Raw genomic sequence first — 21,037 nt, 5'->3', positions numbered from 1 at the left:
AAACATTTGAATAAGAGATAAAAGTAACAAGTAAATAAGGAGCAGCAGTAAAATAACAATAGCGGGACTATATACAGGGGGGTATCGGTACAGAGTCAATGTGCGGGGGCACTGGTTAGTCGAGGTAATATGTACATTTAGGTAGAGTTATTAAAGTGAATATGCATAGATGATAACAACAGAGAGAAGTAGCTGTGTAAAAAGGGGGGGGGGGGCAATGTAAATAGTTTGGGTAGCTATTTGATTAGATATTCAGGAGTCTTATGGCTTGGGGGTAGAAGCTGTTTAGAAGCCTCTCGGACCTAGACTTGGCACTCCGGTACCACTTGCCATGCGGTAGCAGAGAAAACAGCCTACGACTATGGTGGCTGGAGTCTTTGACAATTTTTAGGATCTTTCTCTGACACCGCCTGGTATAGAGGTCCTGGATGGCAGGAAGCTTTGCCCCAGTGATGTACTGGGCCGTACGCACTACCCTCTGTAGTGCCTTGTGATCGGAGGCCGAGCATTTGCTATACCAGGCAGTGACGCAACCAGTCAGGATGCTCTCGATGGTGCAGTTGTAGAACATGTTGAGGATCTGAGGACCCATGCCAAATATTTTCAGTCTCCTGAGGGGGAATACGTTTTGTCGTGCCAGCTTTACGACTGTCTTGGACCATGATAGTTTGTTGGTGATGTGGACACCAAGGAACTTGAAGCTCTTAACCTGCTCCACTACAGCCCTGTCCTGTAGTCCACAATCATCTCCTTTGTCTTGATCACGTGGAGGGAAATGTTGTTGTCCTGGCACCACACGGCCAGGTCTCTGACCTCCTCCCTATAGGCTGTCTCGTTGTTGTCGGTGATCAGGCCTACCACTGTTGTGTCATCGGCAAACTTAATGATGGTGTTGGAGTCATGCCTGGCCGTGCAGTCATGAGTGAACGGAGTACAGGAGGGGACTGAGCACGCACCCTTGAGGGGCCCCTGTTTTGAGGATCAACGTGGCGGATGTGTTGTTACCTACCCTTATCACCTGGGGGTGGCCCGTCAGGAAGTCCAGGATCCAGTTGCAGAGGGAGGTGTTTAGTCCCACAATCCTTAGCTTATTCATGAGCTTTGAGGGCACTATGGTGTTGAACACTGAGCTGCAGTCAATGAATAGCATTCTCACATAGGTGTTAATTTTGTACAGGTGAGAAAGGGAAGTGTGGAGTGCAATAGAGTGCATCATTTCTGGATCTGTTAGGGCGGTATGCAAATTGAAGTGGGTCTAGAGTTAATGGTGGGATAATGGTGTTGATGTGAGCCATGACCAGCCTTTCAAAGCACTTCATGGCTACAGATGTGAGTGCCACGGGTCGGTTAGTCATTTAGGCAAGTTACCTTAGTGTTCTTGGGCACAGGTGGTTTGCTTAAACTATGTTGGTATTACAGACTCGGATAGGGAGAGGTTGAAAATTTCAGTGAAGTCACTTGCAAGTTGGTCAGCGCAAGCTCGCAGTACACGTCCTGGTAATCCGTTTGGCCCTGCGGCCTTGTGAATGTTGACCTGTTTAAAAGTCTTACTCACATCGGCTGTGAAGAGTGTGATCACACAGTCTTCCGGAACAGCCGGTGCTCTCATGCATGTTTCAGTGTTCTTTGCCTCGAAGCGAGCATAGAAGTAGTTTAGCTCATCTGGTAGGCTTGTGTCACTGGGCAGCTCTCGGCTGTGCTTCCCTTTGTAGTCTGTAATGGTTTGCGAGCCCTGCCACCTCCGACGAACATCAGAGCCGGTGTAGTAGGATTTGATCTTAGTCTCTATTGACACTTTTCCTGTTTGATGGTTCGTTGGAAGGCATAGCGGGATTTCTTATAAACTTCCGGGTTAGAGTCCCGCTCCTTGATAGTGGCAGCTCTAGCTTTTAGCTCATTGCGGATGTTGCCTGTAATCTAAGTCTTCTGGTTGGGGTATGTACGTACCGTCACTGTGGGGACGATGTCATCGATGCACTTATTGATGAAGCCAATGACTGTTGTGGTGCACTCCTCAATCCCCTCAGAGGAATCCCAGAACATATTCCTGTCTGTGCTAGCAAAACAGTCCCGTAGCTTAGCATCTGCTTCATCTGACCACTTTTTTCATGATGGAGTCATTGGTTCTTCCCACTTTAATTTTTGTTTGTAAGCAGGAATTATGGTCAGATTTTCCAAATGGAGGGTGAGGGAGAGCTTTGTATGCGTCTCTGTGTGTGGAGTAAAGGTAGTCCAGAGTTGTTTTTACCCCTGGTTGCACATTTAACATGCTGATAGAAATTTGGTAAGACTTATTTAAGTTTCTCTGCATTAAAGTCCCCAGCCACTAGGAGTGCCGCCTCTGGGTGAGCGTTTTCCTGTTTGCTTATGGCTGAATACAGCTCATTGAGTGCAGTCTTATTGCCAGCTTCAGTTTGTGGTGATGTGTAGATAGCCACGAAAAATACAGATGAAAACTCTCTAGGTAGATAGTGTGGTCTACAGCTTATCATGAGCTACTCTACCTCAGACGAGCAAAACCTTGAGACTTCCTTAGATATCGTGCACCAGCTGTTATTTACAAAAATACATATTCCGCCGCCCCTTGTCTTACCAGACGGCGCTGTTCTATCTTGCCGATACAGCGTATAACCAGCCAGCTGTATGTTGATAATATCTTCATTCAGCCATGACTCCGTGAAGCATAAGATATTACAGTTTTGAATGTCCTGTTGGTAGTTTAATCTTCTGCGTAGGTTATCGATTTTATTTTCCAAAGATTGCATGTTTGCTAGCAGAATGGAAGGCAGTGGGAGTTTATTTGATCGCCTATGAATTCTCAGAAGGCAGCACGCCCTCCGGACTCTTTTTCATCGCCTTCTCTTAACGCATATGACGGGGAACTGGGCCTGAAAGCATTAAGTCATTCACGTCGGACTTGTTAAATGGAAAAAAATGATTCTGACAGTTTATGGTGAGTAATCTCAGTTCTGATGTCCAGAAGTTATTTTCGGTCATAAGAGGTGGAAGCGGCAACATTATGTACAAAAAAAAGTTTTAAAAAACAACAACTTACAAACAACGCAAAGAAATGAACAAAAAACACTTTTGGATAGGAACACGTAAATATCAGCCTTCTTCTCCGGCACCATCTTAGCACCCGGAGAATAATAGTGAAGACATGAAATAACACATATGGAATCATGTAGTAACCAAAAAAGTGTTAAACAAATCTAAATAAGATTTGAGTTTCTTGAAAGTAGCCACCCTTTGGCTTTATGACAGCTTTGCACACTCTTGACATTATCTCAACCAGCTTCACCTGGAATGCTTTTCCAACAGTCTTGAAGGAGTTCACACATATGCTGAGCACTTGTTGGCTGCTTTTCCTTCATGAGGTAGTCACCTGGAATGCATTTCAATGAACAAGTATGCCTTGTGAAATGTTAATTTTGTGGAATTTCTTTCTTTCTTAATGCGTTTGAGCCAATCAGTTGTGTTGTGACAAGGTAGGGGTGGTATACAGAAGATAGCCCTATTTGGTAGTACATATTATGGCAAGAATAAGCAAAGAGAGACGAGAGTCCATCAATACTTTAAGACATGAAGGTCAGTCAATTTCAATAACTTTTCAAGTTTATTCGCGTGTACTCGCAAAAAAACATCAAGAGCTTTGATGAAAGTGGCTCTTATGAGTACCGCCACAGGAAGGGAAGACCCAGTGTTACCTCTGCTATAGAGGATAAGTTCATTAGAGTTACCAGCCTCAGAAATTGCAGCCCAAAAAACTCTGTGAAGCATTTAAAGGAACCGTTTTCTCAACATCAACTGTTTATCGGAGGCTGCGTGAATCAGGTCTTCATGGTTGAATTGCTGCAAGGACACCAATAAGAAGAGCCTTGCTTGGGCCAAGACAACACGAGCAATGGACATTAGACCGGTGGAAATCTGTCCCATCTGGTTTGCGCTTAGTGGGGCTACCATTTGTTTTTCAACATGACAATGACACACCTCCAGGCTGTGTAAGGGCTACTTGACCAAGAAGGAGAGTGATGGAGTGCTGCATCAGATGACCTGGCCTCCATAATCACCTGACCTCAGCCCAATTGGGATGGTTTGGGATGAGTTGGACTGCAAAGTGATGGAAAAGCAGCCAACAAGACTGTTGGAAAAGCATTCCATGTGAAACTGGTTGAGAGAATACCAAGAGTGTGCAAAGCTGTCATCTATGCAAATTGGTGGCTTCATTGAAGAATCTAAAATATATTTTGATAAAAAAATTAATACATTCTTACTACATGATTCCATATATGTTATTTCATAGTTTTGATGTCTTCACTATTATTCTACAATGTAGAAAATAGTAAAAATAAAGAAACACTTGAATGAGTAGGTGTCCAAACTCTTGACCTATACTGTATATATATTTCAGTATGTAAGGGATAATAAATGAGGGGCCACAGTATGCGTTCTGTTGAAAATAATGAACAACATTAAGGTGCGTGTCATGACACCCTAGCTGAGTGGAACTATTATTTTCAGAGTTGATTATCCCTTTTATACCATGGCTATAATTTACCAGATTTGCTGGTAGAAATCCACTAAAGTAGCTAGGAAGTTTACTCGAGTGCTACAGTAGTTGCCATGGTAACCAAACAACTAAGACTTGCTAGTTTAGCTAACCAAACCGTCAGTCCTACCTTGCCATTATGAAAATTGAATTGAACAATGCCCCCCAAAAAAATCAATTCGACTTTTGCTTTCAAAAGCAGCTCAAAAATATAAAATGTTAGAAGGAACTATAGCTATTGAAATATACAGTGCATTATTTAAGCAATAAGGCCAGAAGGGGTGTTGTAAATGGCCTATATACCCTGGGTAAGGGCTGTTGTTAGCATGACGCAATGCGGTGTGCCTGGATACAGTCCTTAGCCGTGGTATATTGACTATATACTACAAACCCTCGAGGTGCCTTATTAAGTGATAATGCCAGAGAAGCCGGTGTTTGGAGGATATATTTGCACGGGTGTTGTTAGGCCCGAGACTAAGACCTCCAAACAACGGCTTCAAGGAGCTTATCACTCAATAAGGCACCTCAGGGATTTGTGGTATATGGCTAATATACCATGGCTGGGTATCCCTTTCCTACGCATGCCTTTGCTATGCACTTCTCAGTAGGTGGTATTCAGACTTACCTTGTGCAGGTGCGTAACAGGCTTTGCATGCATGGTTTCCTTGCACGTGCTGAATACATTTAATTCAACCACTGAAAACCCTCTCAACAGATTTTCTCATGGAGTTTTCTTTCAATAGGGTTTTCAGTACATTTACAGTGCCTTGCGAAAGTATTCGGCCCCCTTGAACTTTGTGACCTTTTGCCACATTTCAGGCTTCAAACATAAAGATATAAAACTGTATTTTTTTGTGAAGAATCAACAACAAGTGGGACACAATCATGAAGTGGAACGACATTTATTGGATATTTCAAACTTTTTTAACAAATCAAAAACTGAAAAAAATGGGCGTGCAAAATTATTCAGCCCCTTTACTTTCAGTGCAGCAAACTCTCTACAGAAGTTCAGTGAGGATCTCTGAATGATCCAATGTTGACCTAAATGACTAATGATGATAAATACAATCCACCTGTGTGTAATCAAGTCTCCGTATAAATGCACCTGCACTGTCTCAGAGGTCCGTTAAAAGCTCAGAGAGCATCATGAAGAACAAGGAACCCACCAGGCAGGTCCAAGATACTGTTGTGAAGAAGTTTAAAGCCGGATTTGGATACAAAAAGATTTCCCAAGCTTTAAACATCCCAAGGAGCACTGTGCAAGCGATAATATTGAAATGGAAGGAGTATCAGACCACTGCAAATCTACCAAGACCTGGCCGTCCCTCTAAACTTTCAGCTCATACAAGGAGAAGACTGATCAGAGATGCAGCCAAGAGGCCCATGATCACTCTGGATGAACTGCAGAGATCTACAGCTGAGGTGGGAGACTCTGTCCATAGGACAACAATCAGTCGTATATTGCACAAATCTGGCCTTTATGGAAGAGTGGCAAGAAGAAAGCCATTTCTTAAAGATATCCATAAAAAGTGTCGTTTAAAGTTTGCCACAAGCCACCTGGGAGACACACCAAACATGTGGAAGAAGGTGCTCTGGTCAGATGAATCCAAATTGAACTTTTTGGCAACAATGCAAAACGTTATGTTTGGCGTAGAGGCAACACAGCTCATCACCCTGAACACACCATCTCCACTGTCAAACATGGTGGTGGCAGCATCATGGTTTGGGCCTGATTTTCTTCAGCAGGGACAGGGAAGATGGTTAAAATTGATGGGAAGATGGATGGAGCCAAATACAGGACCATTCTGGAAGAAAACCTGATGGAGTCTGCAAAAGACCTGAGACTGGGACGGAGATTTGTCTTCCAACAAGACAATGATCCAAAACATAAAGCAAAATCTACAATGGAATGGTTCAAAAATAAACATATCCAGGTGTTAGAATGGCCAAGTCAAAGTCCAGACCTGAATCCAATCGAGAATCTGTGGAAAGAACTGAAAACTGCTGTTCACAAATGCTCTCCATCCTACCTCACTGAGCTTGATCTGTTTTGCAAGGAGGAATGGGAAAAAAATTCAGTCTCTCAATGTGCAAAACTGATAGAGACATACCCCGAAGCGACTTACAGCTGTAATCGCAGCAAAAGATGGCGCTACAAAGTATTAACTTAAGGGGGCTGAATAATTTTGCACGCCCAGTTTTTCAGTTTTTGATTTGTTAAAAAAGTTTGAAATATCCAATAAATGTCGTTCCACTTCATGATTGTGTCCCACTTGTTGTTGATTCTTCACAAAAAAATACAGTTTTATATCTTTATGTTTGAAGCCTGAAATGTGGCAAAAGGTCGCAAAGTTCAAGGGGGCCGAATACTTGCTCAAGGCACTGTATCTAAAGCCAAAAAGGTTTACCTTTTTCATTTGTATTTTCTTGACAGACTCACTAGAATTTACTTTAGAGAACGGTTCAGAATATTAAGGCTCAATGACAGAAAGCATGTAAATACTCATTCATCTCCTTTTCAGCAATTAATATATTTAAAAATACTCTGGTCTTGTGTATTATTTAGGGTTAGGAAAGTATTTATGCCAAATACTTTTTAAAAGTGGTTTTGGAGAGCCTTTATGCACAAAATATAACGGTGAATAAAAAATGCAGTTTGATTCATCCTGAAAGTTGCAATATTCAGTTTGTTCAATACATGAAAAATTGGAAGGTGAGAAAAGTGTACAATAGGGGTTGAACAGCAGTCCTATAAATCTATCCGAATAATCCTCACTAACCATGAAACTGTGATGACAACGCTCCAGTCATTGTGAACTGTGCGCCAGGCTCCAGGGTTTAATTAAGTAATAATGGCTGAGAAGCCGGTGTTTGGAGGATATATTGCCACTGGTGTTGTGCTTTGAAGGCATTATCACTTTTATACAACGGGTTACCAACATATTCAAATAATGATTGACAAATTTCATTAAAAACATTATTTTGTTTAATTTATTCATACTATCTCATCCTTCCACAATATATAGTCCCAACACAAATCTAGGTTTGCTACCCAAGCTGGCTGGTCGTTTGTTCTATCGGTTCAGTTGCCAGAGACGCGACCCAGTCGTTCAGTCTTTTTGTTCAGTATCTATGGAAGAGACCCAGTTGTTCGTTCGAAATGTTCCATACTGGAACATACTGGCTGGCAACGTTCATATCCCTTGCTTGCTAGCTAGCCAACTATGGCCAATATACAGTCATGTCAAACAGTGCAGCCAGAATAACAACAGTAGATGCATTTTCATTTATTTAAGCTGTTTTCTAGTGACATTTATTTAGACATATCCATAACATAACAGTGAACTAATGAGGCGCGATTTCCCTGGCATAGACAATGTGTTTCTCATCAGGGCACTGGTGTTTAGAGGAGCTAGCCAACAACACAGCCAACGCAATCACTTCAAACTGAAACTGTAAAGACTGCAAACTAGCTGCACTTCGTTTCGTTTGACCTTTTTTCTATTGACATGTCCATAAAAATGATGCCAGCTGATTTAATGATTTCGACTGACTGAGAAACGCTGCGTGTCTGTCTTGTCCCGACTCCCGACATGTTTGTTACTACGGGACAGCTGGAGATCAAATTTGAACATTGAAACAATGCTGCAAATGTCGGAGATCCAGACAGCAAGGTTTATACAAATATCCGTTGTTGGCAACTAAATGTTAGTTTAAAAGAAATATGAGATAATGTATAGATGCTTTTTATAGTAGAGCTCATGTTTATAAATTGTCTTGCTGGGCTGATGAGACAGTGGATTGCGCAGCGTAAATGGGCATTTTAAAGTCATTGATTTAGCCAGTGGTAACTTGTGGAATAGACATGTAATGTCAGCATTCAGGATTAGACCCACACTTTGTGTAATTGCTATTATAAACTGGTTACCAACATAATTAGAGCAGTGAAAATAGACATTTTGTCATACCCTTTGTATACCACGGTTTTTCAGCCAATCAGCTTTAAGGACTCGAACCACCCAGTTTATAAAGGGAAATAATGCATTCTCTAGAATGCCCTTTAAGCCAATCAGAAACAAGTATTCAACAACGCCATGGTATAAACATACAGTTGAAGTCGGAAGTTTACATACACTTAGGTTGTAGTCATTAAAACTCGTTTTTCAACCACTCCACAAATTTCTTGTTAACAAACTATAGTTTTGGCAAGTCAGTTAGGACATCTACTTTGTGCATGACGCAAGTAATTTTCCAACAATTGTTTACACACAGATTATTGAACTTATAATTCACTCTATCACAATTCCAGTGGGTCAGAAGTTTACATACACTAACTAAGTTGACTGTGCCTTTAAACAGTTTGGAAAATTACAGAAAATTATGTCATGGCTTTAGAAGCTTCTGCTAGGCTAATTGACATATTTTGAGTCAATTGGAGGTGTGCCTGTGGATGTATTTCAAGGCCTACCTTCAAACTCAGTGCCTCTTTGCTTGACATCATGGGAAAATCAAAAGAAATCAGCCCATGACCTCAGAAAAACAATTGTAAACCTCCACAAGTCTGGTTCATCTTTGGGAGCAATTTCCAAATGCCTGAAGGTACCACGTTCATCTGTACAAACAATAGTACGCAAGTATAAACATCATGGGACCACACAGCCATCAAACCGCTCAGGAAGGAGACACGTTCTGTCTCCTAGAGATAAACGTACTTTGGTGTGAAAAGTGCAAATCAATCCCAGAACAACAGCAAAGGACCTTGTGAAGATGCTGGAGGAAACGGGTACAAAAGTATCTATATCCACAGTTAAACAAGTCCAATATCGACATAACCTGAAAGGCCGCTCAGCAAGGACGAAGCCACTGCTCCAAAACCGCCATAAAAAAGCCAGACTACGGTTTGCAACTGCACATGGGGACGAAGTTCATTCTTTTTGGAGAAATATCCTCTGGTCTGATGAAACAAAAATAGAACTGTTTGGCCATAATGACCATCGTTATGTTTGGAGGAAAAAGGGGGAGGCTTGCAAGCCGAAGAACACCATCCCAACCGTGGGGGTGCTTTGCTGCAGAAGGGACTGATGCACTTGATGACATCATGAGGATGGAAAACTATGTGGATAAATTGAAGCAAATGGGTCTTCCAAATGGACAATGACCCCAAGCATACTTCCAAAGTTGTGGCAAAATGGCTTAAGGGCAACAAAGTCAAGGCATTGGAGTGGCCAGCACAAAGCCCTGACCTCAATCCCATAGAACATTTGTGGGCAGAACTGAAAAAGCGTGTTCAAGCAAGGAGGCCTACAAACCTGACTCAGTTACACCAGCTCTGTCAGGAGGAATAGGCCAAAATTCACCCAACTTATTGTGGGAAGATTGTGGAAGGCTACCCGAAATACTTTACCCAAGTCAAACAATTTGAAGGCAATGCTGCCAAATACTAATTGAGTGTATGTAAACTTCTGACCCACTGGGAATGTGATGAAAGAAATAACATCTGAAATAAATAATTCTCTCTACTATTATTCTGATGTCTCACATTCATAAAATAAAGTGGTGATCCTAACTGACCTAAGACAGGGCATTTTTACTTGGAATAAATGTCAGGAATTGTGATAAACTGAGTTTAAATGTATTTGGCTAAGGTGTATATAAATTTCCGACTTCAACAGTATATATAATAGTGCAAATGGTACACACACACATTTTCATTTTCTTTATTCAAGTACTTTACATAGAAATAACAAAAACAATTGCGTTACAACAAACTGAAGTGCCAAGTTAACAATGAGGGGAGTCTCCCCACCACAAAAGGATAATACATTTCATTACAATATTCAAAATTTATATTAGGACCTTATTATAAGGTAATAGAAAAACATGAAGTAAGACAATCCACAACATTTTCAACAAGACCTCTTGTTTTCTGAAAAAAAAAAATCCCAGTGTTTTCCAAAATGTCCATATTTGTAGCTCCGCAGTTTGTCTGTCCCCTTTTACCTAAGTTTAATATTTTTGTTGTAATTATTATTTTCATGCATAATAAAATAATTTAGCACCACCTTTAGAATCTGAAGGTGGCTCTAAACATGGTTGGAACATTTTCGTGCACATGCAAACAAGAAGATATAATGAAAAGAAAACACAGGAGATAACAAAGAAACATTTCCCTAAAACATTTCAGTGCCATCTACCAAAGATGAACCCACTCTAGTATGGACCACCTTGAAAATGTCTGGTACCATCCTCAAAATTAGCATTTAGGATAGAAATCTATCATAATTTTACGTTTTTTGAATGTTTTGGTTATTATTATGAGATGAGCTGCCAGTCATTTATCCTGGTACGAAAGTGGTCATGGAGGTTTTGTGTGGAATGTTTACTTTCAGTCTTTTATGACCTTGCACAAAGGCAGCTTTACAGGGAGTAAATTAATGAGTAAACACAGACATCAGCACAGGGACGCCTTGAGCTGTAAGCTGACTGAGGTCACATTTACATTTTGTTACTTTTGTGGAGTTCTCATCGCATATTGTTCCTAATCACCCAACCTTGCATCCCAATTTGGCCCAAACATGGCTGTTAAGGTTGGCTCGAGTCCAGGACTGAGCAGAGAACTATCAGGATGATGAGGAGAAGATATGAAGGGAGATCTCTTATTTAAATCTCTTACACACTTAATGTATCCTCTAAAATCATTCCAGTTCAAGACAAATACAAAAAGGAAAACAGTCTTGATAGTACTGTGTTCAGATCAAATGGGACAAAGAAAGCACTATTGAATCATGATTCATGAGGACAGTTTTTGATTTCAGACCTTGTTACAGTGATTTTATATTTAACAGTAATGTGAAATAAAAATGTACAGTTGTTAAATGTAATATAGACCATGCATTTACACTGTGAACTTTGCATTAGTCAGAAATATGACAGATGACAACATCCCCTTGTAATTACGTCTTTGGGTGACAGATGGAAATAATGTTGGCGTATTCTCCTCTCTTCCGAGCAAAACTTCAACTCTTCTCACCGAGAGCTAGATAAACACAATATTCTTTAAAACCAAACCTCATTCACCATAAACTTAACATTTGAACCCTTACATATGAGCATCAAATGCACAGGACTGCCATATGATCTCTGAAAACTGTCTTTGTCTTTGTTATTCTACTCTTACTACAAGGCTTTGTTGCTGAATGAAAAGGTACAGAATAAGTCTGAGGATATTTAGCTCATTATCGATGTCCCCTTAAAAACGAAGTCATAATTCTAAACCAGAAGAGGATGAAACAATATCCCAAATCAGCAAATAATGTCTACACCAAATCCTTAGACATTTCTTGTTCCACTGAATAAAGATATAAACAAAACATGTAAAATGTTGGTCCCATGTTTCATGAGCTGAAATAAAAGATCCCAGAAATGTTCCATAAGCACAAAAATAAAATAAAATCCAATTTTGTGCACAAATTTGTTTACATCCCTATTACTGAGCATTTCTCCTTTGCCAAGATAACCCATCCACCTGACAGGTGTGGTATATCAAAAAACTGATTGAACAGCATGATCATTACACAGGTGTACCTTGTGCTGGGGACAATAAAAGGCCACTCTAACATGTGCAGTTTTGTCACAAAACACAATACCACAGATTTCTCAAGTTTTGAGGGAGCATGCAATTGGCATGCTGACTGCAGAAATGTCCATTAGAGCTGTTGCCAGGGCATTGCATGTTCATTTCTCTACCATAAGCCACCTCCAACGTCATTTTAGAGAATTTATCAGTATGTCCAACCGGCCTCGCAACCGCAGACCACGTGTACCACGCTAGCCCAGGACCGCCACATCCAGCTTCTTCACTTGCGGGATCATCTGAAACCAGCCACCCGGACAGCTGATGAAACAGAGGATTATTTCTTTCTGTAATAAAGCCCTTTTGTGGGGGGACACTCATTCTGATTGGCTGGGCCTGGCTTCCTAAGTGAGTGAGCCTATGTCCTCCCAGGCCCGCCCTTGGCTGCACGCCTGCCCAGTCATGTAAAATCCACAGATTCGGGCCTAATTTATTTATTTCAATTGGCTGATTTCCTTATATGAACTGTAACTCAGTAAAATTGTTGCATATTGCATTTATATATTTGTTCAGTATAGATTGTATTTGCCTTTTCCACCTGTGAGCCAATCCCATCTCAGCTGTTGAGAATTTCATCCCTTCAATTAACCAGAGAAGTTAAGATGGATACACTTGCTTATGCACACACTTTTAACATTAACGGCCATAACTGAATATTCTAAGCCATACATACAGTTTTCTACACTTCACTTAGCTTAAGGCAAATCCCACTTCAAATGATCAATACAGACCAGTGTTATTTGAGTATCATTATAGATGGACTGTAATCATCTACATTCCCCTTCTATATTGTTTATTTTTTCACTTACTACTATTCACTTGCTAACTAATCATGATCAGTGAACTATCCTTTTTAAAATCCTGCCATTCATCAAACTAGCTCAAGCAAAGTCCCGGAAATATTAATAATTGGCACCAGGAATACAACTGTCCTCAAATGCACTTCAGAAAGCAATTGATTTAAATAATAAGTGAGATGATACTGTATGTGTGAACTCACCAAGTCTGTCAGACAATGCAAGGGGTCTGTTCATTTACCCATTTACAGTAGATGAACTGGAGAAAGACACTCTGGGGCCAAATTAATTGCAAAATAAGTGGACACTTGCCAGGAAGCCTAGCAATGAAAACCAGTTTGCACAGGAAAGAGGAAATGTGGCCTTGGAAGCACATTGGAGAATGCTGTAATTTAGTGAGCAACGCATTTATAAATCCTTGTTTTGACCTTTGTTGAAGTTTTCAATCAAGATTTGTGAAAGTTTTTGCTATCAGGCACAGCTGCTATGACAATAAGTAATCCATATCAAACACACAGAGAACACATTCGACTGTGGTGCATTAATTATCGCACACAGGGCCAGATGGGAGAGGAGGGGTAAAATAACTGCCCTTTCAGGGGAATCAGAGAAACGCCAAGACCAAAGCTGACTAGAACATTGAGCACAGTGAAGACAACAATCAAATGTAGTGGATCAATTCCCAAACAGTTTGGATTTACATCCCCTACATTATTACCTATACATTGTTATCATTAATGAAATTATAAGATTATATGATTTGACTTATTTGACTACTTGTTTAATGATTTTATATATTTGACACACATATGAGTGCATTTTTTAAATCAGTGTGACCCAAAATTATTGTAAGAAATGTATTTATCTGAATCTAAAGTAATTCAAGTAGCGTAGCCTTCAGTCAATGCCAGACTTGCCACTTGTAAGAATGTATATTGCATACTGATATTGCCTTACTGATCTAAAAATCGTGTGGATAGTGAAAAATGTTGCATACTGTGTACTAGGCTTCTTTTTTTCAATATATTTGTCTGAACTTTGGAATCCATACATTACAGGCTTGTTTGCAATTGAAATACAAAGATTTTTGTTCAGATTTTTGTTTATTTAGTTTAAGGACACATTAGTGTTTCCTCAAACCACTTTCTGCTAAGAACCCTATAGTAGGTACAAATAATATTAGATCGTTTTGAAATGGAAGATAATGAACCCCATTTGGCACTGTCAATGCTCAAGTCTTGTGCAATGACTTGTGTTCACAAAACTTTCTGCATTATCATTACTTTACAAGAAGCATTTTAAGACCCCTTCTGCACAAGCATTCAGTCAATAAGAAATGTGTGTATGTATACATTTGTTTTTATATATTGTACTTCTACATACACATGCATACAAATGCACAATTTAATACTGAAGTATATGGTGCCTTTGACAGTCTGAGTTTAAAAGTTGAAGTACCTGTATATATCTCTCACTATACAAAAAAATAATAACCATTTTAAATTCAGGATCTCTCAAAATAGTAGGTGTAAACATGGCAATACCATGTAGATTCTATAGTATTTCTTAAAGATGTTGCTCATTGTAACAATATGCAAAACATTTTATTTTACAATATCTCTAATTACATGAATATAACTGGCAGGTCTCTCAGTGAATGCACAGATAAAAGGCCCTCTTCATCTCTGCTGTTATTCAGAAATGTTGACTTGTAGTATAGATGCAGGTATTTCAATGTTTCAGTCTTATTCTCTGCGCTCTTAGCATTTCACTTCAAGTTTGGTCGAGTGTGTCTTTAAATACACATATAAATGTGACCAAGGGGAACCCTTGAAAGGTAGACGGTAATATATATATTTTTAAAGAAACATAAGCACTAAACTTAAAATATAGATTTTTGTTTTATCTTGGGTATCTTGATAAGCTTTCTGTCATGGATTTGTGTAATTTGTAGTGAATATGTTACATTCTTCATCAGTTCATGAAGATTTAACATTAATGTTGCAATCCATTTCATTTAGTGTGCATCAGACGACAATAGATTACCACCAAAGACTGGTCCATTGAACACAGGATCGATCGGGTTTGGATGGACAAAACCAATATTCATGTTTTTTTTACGCTGATGTTTTTGAGTTTATAGCAAAAGGATTTTGACCAACTGAGTTGTAACGGTGATACTTATAATTGCTCAAATTATAATAAAATAACAAGTTTTAGTATTTTGGGGCTAACGTTAACAATCTGCCTTAAATCAATGTCGGAAACATAGTTTATGTATTTGCAATGTTTGGTTAATCCCAGGCACAATTAAGAAAACAAACTTAGCAGTATTATCCCAAAACGTTTGGCACATTCTTTTGAGAAACAATAATAATACTAAAAAATATGTGTAAAAAAGTATTTTACAACAAAAAGACAAGGCAATGGAAAGTGCAGCAAATAAGGTATCAACAACAGTACACAAATACAACCAATTGCACTTTTAAACAACCAGATGAAATAAATGCATACATCCCAAACATAGCTCACCTTATTCTACGCCCAGTTGTAATTCAATCTAAACCCAAATCATAATTTTTTTGAATCCCATCACATCCAAGATTTTTGGTGAATTTCTCAGAAAACACAATACATGATAAAGTATGACTTCAGAAACTTGAATTTCATTATCAAAGATATGCCATGTCCTCTTGGACAGCCGGTGCCATGATGCCCCTCTGCTTGCAAACATTCACATGGTTGCTGTCTCTCCCGTCTATGTCCTCTTCTTCCCATACTCTTACAAGATAACATCTCCAAATAGAGGAGGGAAATATTACATGGAAATAAAAAATGAAAGAGATGGAGTGTAAGAGAAAAAGAGAGAGAAAGAGTCACCTATTTGTCTCATTGTGGATAGGATCCCTCCCTCCCCAGTCTTATGTTAGGGCATGGTGATGGTCCATCCTAAGCACAGGTAGTGACAGTCATGATGTTGCCACTGCTAGGCCCCCCACTGCCACCACAGGAATTGGGGGGTGAGCTGTGGCTGCCAGCCGCTCCACTCCCCTTGTCGGCCGGCTTCTTGTCCTTCTGCTTGAGGTGAACTTTGGCATGTCTCTTGCGCTCATCACTCCGGGCAAACTTGCGTCCACAGAATTCACAGGAGAAGGGCTTCTCGCCCGTGTGCGTGCGGATGTGGGTGGTCAGGTGGTCACTTCGGCTGAAGGAGCGCATACATATGCGGCACTGGAAGGGTTTGTGACCCGTGTGGATGCGGAGGTGGCGTGTCAGTTCATCTGAACGGGAGAAGCGTCTGTCACAGTTTTCTGCTGGGCAGGCATGTGGCCGCTCATGCACAGGGGTTTTGCTGGGCCGGTTTGGGTACTTCCGTGGTCGGATTGGTTTGAGTGTTAGTGTCTGTGGTGGCTGGTGGTGCTGAGGAGCATGCTGCTGCCCGCCCATGAAACCTGGATGAATCTGCTTGTCTTTGAATGCGCGAATGGTCTCTAGTGGTGTGATGGGTGGTGGGTTAACACGAATGGGGTCCATGGACTGGAAAGGCTTGTGCTCCATCATGCCAACCTCACCCTGATGATGGAAGAGGTTATAGTCTGGGATCATAGAGAAAAGGCTCCCGTCCATGGAGGGCTTGGAGGTGGTGTGGTAGTCATTGCTGGGGTAGCCGAGGGCAGTGCTGGTAGCAGGACTGTGGTGGAAGGAGACCTGATCCTGGTACAGCTCGCTGCAGGTGGAATAAGCAGGCAGTGGAGGACCATAGACCTGCTCCATATCTGAGGACTGGCCGCCCATGCTGGCTCCAGAGGACGATGTCTGTGTGGTGATAGTTCCAGGCGACGGGGAGACGCCCAAGATCCCAGCACTTACTAAACTAATGATATTGTTGTCTGAACACCAGCCAGAGCCCCCCATTCCACCCGACGGAGGAGTATCGAAGGCAAACTTCCCCAAATAGGTGACCGGCTGCCCACTGCGGCTGGACTGGAAGCTAGAGCCGTACTGGATCTCTGCATTTCCCTTATCACTTCCCATCCCCAGATCCATGATATTATCTGGATGAAAGGGAAACAAATTGAAGTAGGGTCAATGAGTAGTTCACCCAGTTGTTATAACATGTTAGAAACCTGTTAGAAAAAAAACATACGTGAAAGTGTGCAGTACTACTAGTACAGAAAAGTTTGAGTCTAGAAGCTACTAGACTATGATAAATATGAACCTGCTTGATATTTCAGTCAGAGTCCTCGATTAGTCTGAAATTGAGCTTCTCTGCATATCTCTGCAAATAGTCTGCCAAGAAGAAATCTTAAAACAAAGCAGTCCAATCCAGTTCATTAGGAAAAAGTGAGCGGTGGTGTCAGACCTGCAAGTTTATCCACTGACTTGTGCATCTGAGTAAATGTTCTCTCTCTCAGATCCCACAAGCTCTCATAAATCAAGACCTAAACACCCCCCTTTGATCCAGTCATTGTATGTCCCACAGGAGGACAGCCACAGTGAATGGCAAGATCTGATTCCCTCTCAACAGGGCGTAAGCCAGACACCACTGCCAGCACTCTCACAGATACATGTATGTCCACTGTACTGTAGCTGCATGGGTTTTAGCAGAACATGAAATCTACACAAAATGAGCAAATCGAACTGTAAAGTGTACTTCCTACTCAGATCACTTGGTCAGCTACAGTGTACGCACATTCGGCCATAGAAATGCACATTTGGTCTTCTAGCTAAATGTTATGTTCACAGTAACTTTCTTGTTTCTTTCACTTTGTCAGGCTACTATAGCACTAGTAGAAAACACACTATCTTAGGTATATGTGGCAGCATTACAATTATTACATGTCATATCAGACACCTGCAATGAAAATATCCAAATGAATGCAGTTCTGAGATGGCACAGTTGCGTGCAGAGATTTTAACAGGTTTTGTGCAGACATTTTGAAAGAATTCATACATCATCAGACAGCCTATATCAGCCCATCATTCAAGTTGCAATAAATGATACACAGGGGTGCTTATATATTCAGTCCCAGTAATTACTGTCTGTTTACCAGAATTTGGCTAAGGGCAAAGCATGATGAAACAAACAAAACCAAAACTACATATGTTTCACACATCTATTGAACACATGATGTAAATAAAAAAAACTTTTGGCATATGTTTTAATTATTCTGGAGATGAAGTTGAAGAAAACAAGCCTACAAATAGCAAATGCTTAGGTGTGTGTGTTTTAGACATGAGGCTATATGAATACAAGGCAGCCATTATATCTTGCTGTAATCTTCCTCAATATTTTGACATTAACATTTAAGCAGTGTCACAGATATTGCTCTCAAGTGAGCTGGTGTTATTGCTTTGGTGGTGAATATTGTGAGAGAACACCACTTGCACACGGGACCCAACACCTGACTCTAGAGGTATCAAATAGGTACTTCAAAGTGTTGCTCATCATAGTCAATATATGTGATTTAAATGAGAATATGTAGTCAGATATTATATGTAATGAACATGTCACATTATAATTTATTGATGACTACCTGGTAAACACCTGGTAAACACCTGGCTAACCTAATTGTGAGACATGTAAAGGGTTTCCATCTCTTTCATGACCTTTGTCAGAAATGTATTGATTAGTTATAAAAAGCATGCTGTTATCTCTGAAGTATCTAGAGGTGATACTTATATCAGAGCAAATATAATTTTAAGGGATTGGCAAACACTACTGTACTAAGTCACGGGGATGTGTAATGATAGAATATAGCTATATCCATATTATAATTAGAAGTGGTTGGTGCTGTGTTTTCAGACATTTGAAAGGTTGTTTACAATTTCTAATTATTAATCTACATTTACTTTGCAAATTAATAGGCCTTAACATATTGACAAATAACACATGTCCATAGATATTCGATTATCAATATAGATCATATTAGGACAATTTTAACCATAAATTGATGAACCTCTAAAGAGTAATAGCACTTCAGCTGGCTTTGTACCTCTGTATAGTGAAATAATTCGACTACTTTACTGTACAATATTTAATTATTAAAGATTGTATAGGCCTTTATCTTTATCTTGCCGCTAACAACTCCAACAACAATTATTTAATGCCAAATATATTAATTTCAGTAGGCTACTATACGATTGTCATTCCTCACCTATTGATGTCCAAGAGGTCCAATTGAAATGTGCTACAGCTGTATATAGCCTACTGTCGGCTGTACATTTGAATAAAATCTGTTGGTGTGTCGGAAGCATATTGATCTGAAAACATGTATGTACAGCTATTGCTATCAAGGATCGTTTCAATGATTATATAAAAGTGATTATTCTAAACCTCATTTTGAAATTGACAAACCCTTGCATTCAATTTAAACAGAATAAATTATAATTGTATGACACACATCTCTAACAATGACAGTTGCTGTCATCTGGGGACTTGCATTCAAGTGAGAGCAAACAAATAAATTATCTTCATAGATTTGTAGCTATATGTAGCCTAATCGTCGTAAAGCCTACAGCCTACTCGTTAGGCTATAGGCATGGGCAAGTTTGAAACGTCGGTCAAACTCCCACTTTAAAGTGAATGGCCATGCCACTCATAGTCCAATCCAAAAATAATATCTAAATTGTAATTTGTCAAATAAACAAATCGTGATGAATTAATTAGTGTAATGTTAGCTAGAAATAATGAATGTCTTATGCACAGGCAGTGTGTGCAATGTTGTTTTGGTTACAGTGGCACATTTATTTATGGACTATCAACACAACTGTGGCTTTATCATGGTACAATTTAAGTAAACAAAAAATATGTAGGCCTATCCACATTAATTTATGTTTTTGTTTTGGTGATTACATTTTAATCTATGAATTTTCGCCAATTTGTGCGTTTTACTTTCACTTTAAATACATGCCAATCATTTTGGGTAAACTTTCACCAGGGCAGATAAATTAATGTTAGGCCTATTTACATTACTGTTTGACCTTACTTGCAAATTTAAGGTCGTGAAAGTGTGACAGTAGCCAGGGGAACTCATAGGCTTGGACATTGTTACGCATATTTCTGGCATAAAAGCTTGCCTCTTATAATATGGTTAACAGTTACAGCACTTGTTTTACATGTAATCGAAATAATAGTAGCCAACCATTGTGAAAAATGCTTTAAAAAACAAAGTATTCAATCGAGATCGATCATGTGCGTAACAGCCCGAAGCGCAAACAGGTGCCTGGATGATGGTCGTTGCGCGCGCTCCAAGACAACTGTTGCACCCTGCATGATCTCCACAGCTGAGACGCGCTGTAGTTACAACAGAGCCTGGAAAGAACGTAATCCAATCACATTCCAAATAAAGTAAACTATGCTTACCTGTATTCATTTGCGAGTAGTGGTTTATAGAATCCGTATTGGTGAAAATGTTCATAGATGTCGGAATGTCCTCTTCTGGGTAAAGACTGTCAGGAATCGTGTTTATTAAACTGCTCATGGTAAGAGGGAGCTTGTCCGCCAGTTTCCCTGTCATAGCAGTTATTTAGTCTGACATAAATGGCAACGTGCAGGTATCCGAATAGAAAAATACACAGTAGATGATGATCTATAAGTGTTAGAGAGTGGAGAAAAAAAGATCCTAGATGTTGTATCCAAGTTCCCTTCAGAGACAGCGTTGATATCTCTCCTTTGAGATTTAGTAGAGCTTAACTGTCACAGGCAATTGTTATTAATATAGTTACAATGAGACCTGTCATTACCTTCTTGTTTGCATGTTGTGTGTTTAAAGTCTGTGAATCAATGAAACGGTGGTGGTGGTTTCACAAGAGTAGCGCTGCTCTGTATAGCTCGGATAGGGAACTCCAGCGCTTGCTGGTATTAAATAGGGGGACGGAACATTTATGTGACGTAGATGACCATTTATGGATACACAAAGCCAGACCGCACACAACACGTCACCAATGGAAGCACCTCATAGTGGAACATTATGCTGCATTCATAATCCAGGGGGAATGTGGTATTTACCATATATGACTAGGAAAAAACACCTGAAACACCTCCAACTAGTAGGC

The 21,037-nt window shown here is 40.0% G+C and overlaps 1 protein-coding gene across 1 annotated transcript; it reads right to left on the bottom strand.

The window, feature by feature from the left end:
* Positions 1-10,250: 10,250 nt before the first annotated feature.
* LOC135541365 (early growth response protein 3-like) lies at positions 10,251-20,804 on the bottom strand. Its single transcript, XM_064967554.1, has 2 exons — positions 20,346-20,804; positions 10,251-17,034 (listed from the first exon to the last, which is right to left on the bottom strand). Exons 1-2 carry the CDS (start codon positions 20,497-20,499, stop codon positions 15,929-15,931), a joined length of 1,260 nt encoding a protein of 419 aa, XP_064823626.1. The 5' UTR covers positions 20,500-20,804; the 3' UTR covers positions 10,251-15,928.
* Between the last annotated feature and the right edge of the window lie 233 nt (positions 20,805-21,037).

This window comes from Oncorhynchus masou, chromosome 1 (assembly GCF_036934945.1).
Source record: "Oncorhynchus masou masou isolate Uvic2021 chromosome 1, UVic_Omas_1.1, whole genome shotgun sequence".
Lineage (NCBI taxonomy): Eukaryota > Metazoa > Chordata > Actinopteri > Salmoniformes > Salmonidae > Oncorhynchus > Oncorhynchus masou.
This window is presented reverse-complemented; position numbering and strand designations above follow the sequence as displayed.

Excerpts from the sequence above, each read along its gene's own strand:
- LOC135541365 (XM_064967554.1), bottom strand. The coding sequence starts at position 20,499 with ATGACAGGGAAACTGGCGGACAAGCTCCCTCTTACCATGAGCAGTTTA. Across the intron at positions 17,035-20,345 it reads CTACTCGCAAATGAATACAG|ATAATATCATGGATCTGGGG; the intron begins GTAAGCATAGTT and ends CCTTTCATCCAG.